The sequence below is a fragment of the Octopus bimaculoides genome, chromosome 3, assembly GCF_046866305.1.
Source record: "Octopus bimaculoides isolate indiv1 chromosome 3, ASM4686630v1, whole genome shotgun sequence".
NCBI classification, from domain to species: Eukaryota; Metazoa; Mollusca; class Cephalopoda; order Octopoda; family Octopodidae; genus Octopus; species Octopus bimaculoides.
Window position 1 is genome coordinate 3,797,280 of NC_142930.1, and position 7,766 is coordinate 3,805,045.

General features: G+C 36.1%; 1 protein-coding gene across 1 annotated transcript in view; it reads left to right on the forward strand.

Moving 5' to 3' along the window:
• The window catches only part of LOC106875233 (uncharacterized), a 201,723-nt gene extending 194,530 nt beyond the window's left edge, over positions 1-7,193 (forward strand). Inside the window, exon 11 of the mRNA XM_089348486.1 lies at positions 5,379-7,193. Within this exon, the coding sequence (XP_089204612.1) occupies positions 5,379-5,484 (106 nt within the window). The 3' untranslated portion in view covers positions 5,485-7,193. The remainder of the gene's footprint in view (positions 1-5,378) is intronic.
• Positions 7,194-7,766: the final 573 nt, after the last annotated feature.

Below are 7,766 nucleotides of genomic sequence, written 5' to 3' on the forward strand. Positions count from 1 at the left end.
ACCACCACCACCACTACCACCACTACCACCACCACCACCACCACCACCACCACCACTACCACCACAACTACTACTACTGCTACTTTCACCATTATTGTCACCTGTACTGTTAGCAAGTTCTATATTTTTCCATTTGTATTTGAGTTAAATTAATTAATTAAGCATTAAACATGTCTCTGTAAATTCTTCTCTGCTTAATTATTCTTATTTTAATGACTGATTGATTCTGTTAACAACATTTTGAAGAATTGAAACAGGTTGTGACCGCCAAGAGTTGTCATGCATTATTAATGACATAAACAGTGTAAAATGAATGTAAGCAGGTTTTTTGAACAAGTTCTTCAACTCACCTCACCAAGAACTTATTTTTGCTGCTCTGGTTGTGCTTCTTTACCAAAACCATTCCCAGAACTTATTCCATCAAAATCCATTGCATTTAGCTGGCATCTTTCCAATTTCAAGTTTTTTTTTTTTGTTTTTTTTTTTTATTTCTGTCATTGGACTAAGACCATGCTGGAGCATTGCCTTGGTAGGTTTGGTCCGACAAATCGATGCCCGGGATTTATTTTTCTTTTTAAGTCCGATTTGTGCCAGTGCCACCTAAAAGCACACACCTGTGCCAGTGTTGCATAAAAAGCACCCATACCAGTGCCACATGAAAGACACCCATTCTGGTGCCACATGAAAAAAGCATTCATGTCAATGGCACATACAAAGCCCCCCCCCCCAGCACATTCTGTAAAGGGGTGAGTTGGGGTTATGAAGGGCATCCAGTGGTAGAACCCATGGCAAAACAGACAATTAGAGCCTGGCGTAACTCTTCAGTTTGCCAGCTCCTATCAAACAAACTGTCCAGCCCCAGAATGGAAGATGGAAGTTAAATGATGGTGATGGGGATGGTGATGGTGATGGACTTTTTATTGGTGAGCTGCTAAGTTATGAGGATGTAAACAAACCAATACCAGTTGTCAAGCAATGGTAAGGGGACAAACACAAGTGCTTATATATATGTACATACACACATACGTGCATACACACACACATACATACATACATACATACACACACACATGCATACATGCACACACATACATACACATATATACTTACATACATGCATAAATACACACACATGCATACATACACACACACATACATACACATGCATACATACACACACACATACATACACATGCATACATACACACACATGCATACATACACACACACATGCATACATACATACATACATACATGCATACATGCATGCATACATATATTCATATATCATTTTCATCATCATCATCATCATCATCATTTAATATCTACTTTCCATGCCGGGCATGAGTTGGACACTTCGACTGAAAACTGGTGGATGCCCTTCCTGACACCAACCACACCAAGAGTGTAGTGGGTGCTTTTTACGTGCCACCAGCACAGGTGCCAGTTACACGACACCAGCATCGGCCATGACTGTCATCTCACTTGGTTTCACATGTCTTCTCAAGCACGTTATATTGCCAAAGGGCTCAGTCACTTGTCGCTGCGTCTGTGAGGCCCAACACTTGAAGGTTGCTTTATATGTGCCACCAGCACCAAGTGCCAGTTACACAACACTGGCATCAGCCATGGCTATGATTTCACTTGGCTTGATGAGAAATCATAAATATTCTTTTATTACCGTCTGCCTTAGCGAAGCCGGAGGTGTTGTTTTCAGTCATCTTTGTTTCTTTGTCCGTGGACAAGATATCTCAAGAACCACTTGATGGATTTGGATGAAACTTTCAGGGATATTTGGCCTCGTGACTGGCACAAACAAATTAGATTTGGGGATCGATCTGGTACTGGACAAGGATTCTGGATTATTCTTCTAGTTCTTTTACTTAATTTTTGAGAGTGGTCGGGTTCATTTTTAGTATTCTCGTTTGCGAGAGCAGTCAAGTTTATTTCAGACATTCTCATTTTAAAAATCATTTCTGGTGAATCATTGAGAGGATGTATTGCCTTGGTGGAGGTTTGTGCTATCTGAGTGCTCTTGTTTTATTATTCTTTTACTTGTTTCAGTTTTGACTGTGGTCATGCTGGAGCACCACCTTTAGTTGAACTAACTGACCCCACAGGACTTACTCTTTGTATGCCTAGTACTTATTCTATCGGTCTCTTCTGACGAATTGCTAGGTTATGGGGGAATAAATACACCAACATCAGTTGTCAAGCGATGGTGGATGGACAACACAGACACACAAAGACACACACACACACACACACACACACACACACACACACACACACACACACACACATATGATGGGCTTCTTTTAGTTTCCTTCTACCACACTTACTCACAAGGCTTTGGTCAGTCCGAGGCTATAGCAGAAGACACTTACCCAAGGTGCCATGCAGTGGAACTGAACCCAAAACCATGTGGTTGGGAAGCAAGCTTCTTACCACACAGCCCACTGCCACACCTGTGCCTATACACACACACACACATATATATATATATATACATGACAGGTTCCCACCCAGCTTCCATATACCAAATTCACTACTACCAAGGCATTGGTTGGCCTGAGACTGTCTAAGACATTTTCTCAAGGTGCCATGCATTGGGACTGAACTTGAAACCACATGGTTGAAAAGCAATATTGATTTTATTTAATTATTGATTATTGATACAACATATAATATTTCGTACTCCTTTCCAGTCCGTTTACCTCTACACCAGGATCATTAGCTGCTGTGTTGGCTAGCATCCATCTCCATATCTCCTGTAACTCGTCACAAAGCTAGAATGCATCACAGTCTTTGAAATGCCAAATGTTTGATGTCAGTCAAAGACTTTTCTTGAAGACTTGCAGACATGTCTTGCTCACCAAAACTTGAAGTCAAAATAAATGCTGCAAGGATAAGGGTTTGTGGTGAAATAGATTGGTGCCAATAATTAGTTCCAGAAAATCTTTCTGGAATTTCCATTGGTGCCCCAGCATGGCCGTGGCTTTAAAGCTGAAATAATTTAAAGAAAACGAATATTGTATTATTCTTTAACACCTCTACTTAAAATCTTTCCACTGAAAGTCACCATTTTCAGGTTTTGGAAACCAAATTTCAAATGAGTTAGGCCAAGCAATTATCATTCTTGTCTCAAACAAATATTCCTAACTGTTTACTTTTGGCCATTTTCGTTATTTTGTTTGTTCTTCACCCAAAGAAGAAAAATCCCAGGATGCACTCTTTCACCAACAGAAGAATCGTAATTTGGACTGTTCCGTAATCATTACAAAGGAAACACAATATTATGTTTCTTCTCTTCCCCATTTTCAAAAGTCAGCCATCATCGTTGTTGTCATCATCATTGTATCATCATTATCATCATTGTCATCATCATCGTCATTGTCGTCATTATCGTCATCATCATCATTGTTGTCGTCATCATCATCTTCCTCATCCTCCTCCTCTCCTCCTCATCATCATCATTGTTGTCACCAATTTCACAAAAGCCCTATGAACTAAATTTATGTCCTTCAATGCTGTTAACAGACTTAGCATTGTTGGATGGTAACATCCAGTTAAACCACTCGCATTTCCCATTTCCTTTTCCTTTCATTTTTTTTTTTTGCTTAAATATTGACACACCAGTGCACAGAATCAAGCCTGAAAAACACAGAACAATAAACTGTAAAAGAGCCTCAAAAAGCAAAGGCCCCTTCAGCTTTTCATGGAATAATTGACCCTGGTCTTTGGACCAACAAGACCACATGGACATTGTCTATGTTTAGTAATGGTAAATTTAAGGAAGCAATGAATATTTGAAGGATACAGTATCCTGACCGTTAACAACTGAAACAAGCAGTGGCATAACTAGTAGGGGATCAAGGGGAACAAGCTCTCTTCCCACTGCATCCATTTTACAAAGTTGACCCCTTTTCAACAATTTTTTTATCTCTTTAATTCACATATGCGATAAAAGTTGAATTAATTCTTTTGTTAATTGCACGAATTTGGAAGAACTTCTTTGAAGTCATTAACTCTCTTTGATTAACCTCCTGTGTTTCAAACTGTCTGCTCAATCTGCTTTGATGTGTTGGTGGCCGCTGACATCTGAAGAACCAAAGCAAACCCTGACATCATAACCTCTTGACACTGAACAATCCGGTGGAGTTTCATCTTTTTCACGACACACCTCTCTCAGTAATTGTGAGTTTCAATCATAATGACATCGTTACTGAAACATGAAATTAACGAATGGAGACTACAATTACATATATTATAACTATTGAAATATTTGACGTAATATAAGAGAAATGAGTTAAAAATGGTTCCGTATATGTCTTAGCCCCTTTTTTCATGTGCTCGCTTCCCCTAAATTTGCGACCTGGCTATGCCTCTTGGACTAGGTTGTTTATTTTATGCTTCAACAATTCTGAACATTAAAAGTGTTGGACTCTACTTCGTTCATCGTCCCAATATCCTTTGTGCTTTTCCTTCTTTATTTTCTCACACTAATACAATGGTACGTATTTCTTTGAACTTGCTTGTTCTGTCACCATATCCATTTCTAATCCATTCCTAATCCATTCCTATAGACCATAGACAGTGCCACATTTTACTCAAGACTTTCTTCTTCTCAAAACTGGATTTCTTTCCAATTCATTTTCTTTACACATCTTCCTTCTTCCTGCTGCCCCACAATATTTCAAATTCAGCATCAGCAACGCCAGTCTATCCCTTTTATTCCGGCACCACCCCTCAGTCTAGGGTGACTGCTACTCAACATGGCTACCACTCTTTCTCAGACAAATAATTATGCATTATATAAATTCACACACACAAGCACACATAGAAGCATAGGTGTATATATTATATATAAATGTATGCATGTATATATGTATGTATATACATTTGTATGTGTGTATACATGTATGCATATATATATATAAATACACATAAACACACAAGCACACACACAAATGCATACACATACACACACACACAAATACAAACACACAGAGAAATATACACACAAACACACACACACACACACACATTTCACAGAACAGAAAAGACTCAATTTACCAGAAGCAAAACTGTTATCAGAAAGAAAATAATTAAATTCTTGAAAAGTAAATTTTTTGAAAGTACTTTCAGATTTGTTTCACCGATTCATTTTTTGTTCTTCTTGTTGCTGTTGCTGCTGTTTGGTTGCTGTTGTTGACAATGACAACGACGACGATGACAACAACAACAATGATGACACTGGTGGTGATGGTGGTGGGTGATGATGATGATGATGATGATGATGATGATGATGATGATGATGATGATGATGATGATGATGCTAGTGATGTAGTTGCTGTTTATTGTGTATATTGTTTCAGAAATTCTCCTACAAAGCTGACCAAAGAACAGAGACAATATGCTGATAGATTAATTGAGAAATACACCAAGCTGCCAAGTGAAAAGCTTATCCAACCAGCATCATAACTAATGTGAATTGTGAGAAGAAAAACAATAATAACAACAACAAGAATATAATTTTCAAACTTGTTTTCAATTTTTCTATTAAATAACTTTAAATAAGGAAAAAAAAGAAAGAAAAAGTAAAATAAATATTGAAAAAAAAAACTCCTTGATTAAAATTGATTTCCAATAATTCTGTAATTATTTAGGAAAGTGTTGTAGAATAAATATATAAATAATCACCAATAGGCAACTTTTTGACCCGCTTTTGATTCGTAGTTCTATTTTTCTGTTTTTTATATTCTTCTTTTACTGGTTTTGACATTGCTGGGGGCTTCGACTGATTGGGTTGAATCCAGTACTTTTGTACTCATTTGAGCACTTGCAGAAGATTTAAAGTACAAAGCAGTCATTGAAATACTTGGAAATTACTCAGTCAGACAATAATATTGCAGTGTCTTTCTCTTCAAATGCACCAGTTCTCATCTCGCATTGATATATAATATAGGTGTTACACAATCTCTGAAGATTTCTTAGTGTAATCTGCTTATAACTTCAAACGACTTTACATAATGTTTATCATTATTATTATTATTAATGAAACCTAGATATGATGGTGTGACAAAATAGTTTATAAACAGACTGTCCTGTTGGGTTTTTCTTTCCTCTATGTTCTCTGTGATTTTTCTATGGAGACCAATGAAATGAAACAGGAACTGAAATCTGTGTTATCCATGCAGTTTTCTCTTTTGTTGTATATGAATGCACATGGAGATTCTAAACACTGGTTATATATCATTTAACTTACTCTATATAATTCTTTCTCTCTATATATATGTATATAGTGGGCTTCCACATTGTTTCCATCTACTAAATTTCCTACACAATATGTCGGTCAATATTACTTCTTTGAGCTGCTGCGTGGTGGCCTGAAACCATGCAGTTGCAAAAACAAAATTCTTAACCACAAAGCCATGTACACAATCCGTGAATTTCAATTCAAATTGCAAATTCCTTAAATTTCTTTGAGAATGATGTGAACATCACAACACTCCATTCCATCTCTGTTACAAATTTGAAGAAACCTTGTGAAAATCTCAGCACCAAAGAACATGGGTTAATTTCCCAATGCAATAATTCCAAAATTCAGTTTTGATTCTTTGGTGAAACTTCTTACTAATATTGATAATGTCATGAAAATATCACACCATTTTCTGTTTTTTCTCTATAAAAGCTTGAAATTCATATCTTTGTATTTTCCAGTTGTTGTAACTCTTTTGATACGAGTCCGCCTGAGCCTGTCCCTCGTTCTATGATATACGCTTCTTACTTTAAACTGATCTAAATTAAAACCTTCCGTCAAAATTAAATATTAAAATATGTTTCAAACAACAGCTTAATTATGACAGAGCTATTTTATTAAATTTTTTATTATTTTTCAAAACTAATTGAAACAAAGGCAGTGTATTCCAAAAGAAACATGGTAACAAAAGTTGCTAATCAAAATAAAAAGAAATTATTGACCATTCTTTGATGAATTCTATGTGTTTTATTAAACTTATTGATATTGCAAAAATGTCTCAATTCTCTTAAATGTCTTATATACTTTGGGTTGTAGTGTCACCTGAGCACTATACACAATAATTTCATTATTATTATTATTATTATTATTATTATTGTATGTTATAAAATTTGACCATAATAAAACACTAATAAAACGTATCCAAAATGTATCATTATTATTATTATTATTATTATCATTACAATTAAACCTTGGGAGAGGCATTATGCCGGTAATAAACACACGCACTGATTCAGTCCTTTATTAATTTATAAACAGTATATAGTTTTTTGTTAAATCATTTCATTGCACTCTTGCAATCTCTTCAGTAACTTGTCTCTCCACTTCCATTTATTTTGAATGTATGATTTGGCATTGTTTGAAATTGTTCGGTATGAGCATGTGAGTGTGTGCAAGTTCGTATGTGTGCACGCTCATATGTGTGCATGCACCTATGTGGTCGTGCTTATATGTAAGTATGTGCGTCCATATGTGTGTTTGTAACAATTTCGTTTATATCAGATCAGATAGAGTCTTTGGACTCGGTTTTGGTTTCCTTTCTGTTATTCTCTGTTTTCTTTGTAAATGCATCTTTTTTATTTACGTTCTGTATTTTATGTGTGAACAACATATGCAACAGAAAAGATGATCAAAAGCTTGTGGATATGTAAGGTTAGAGGTGGTAACCCGCAACCCACATAAATTGTACCTGGAATAAAACCAAATCTGAGTCAAGTCAAATTGA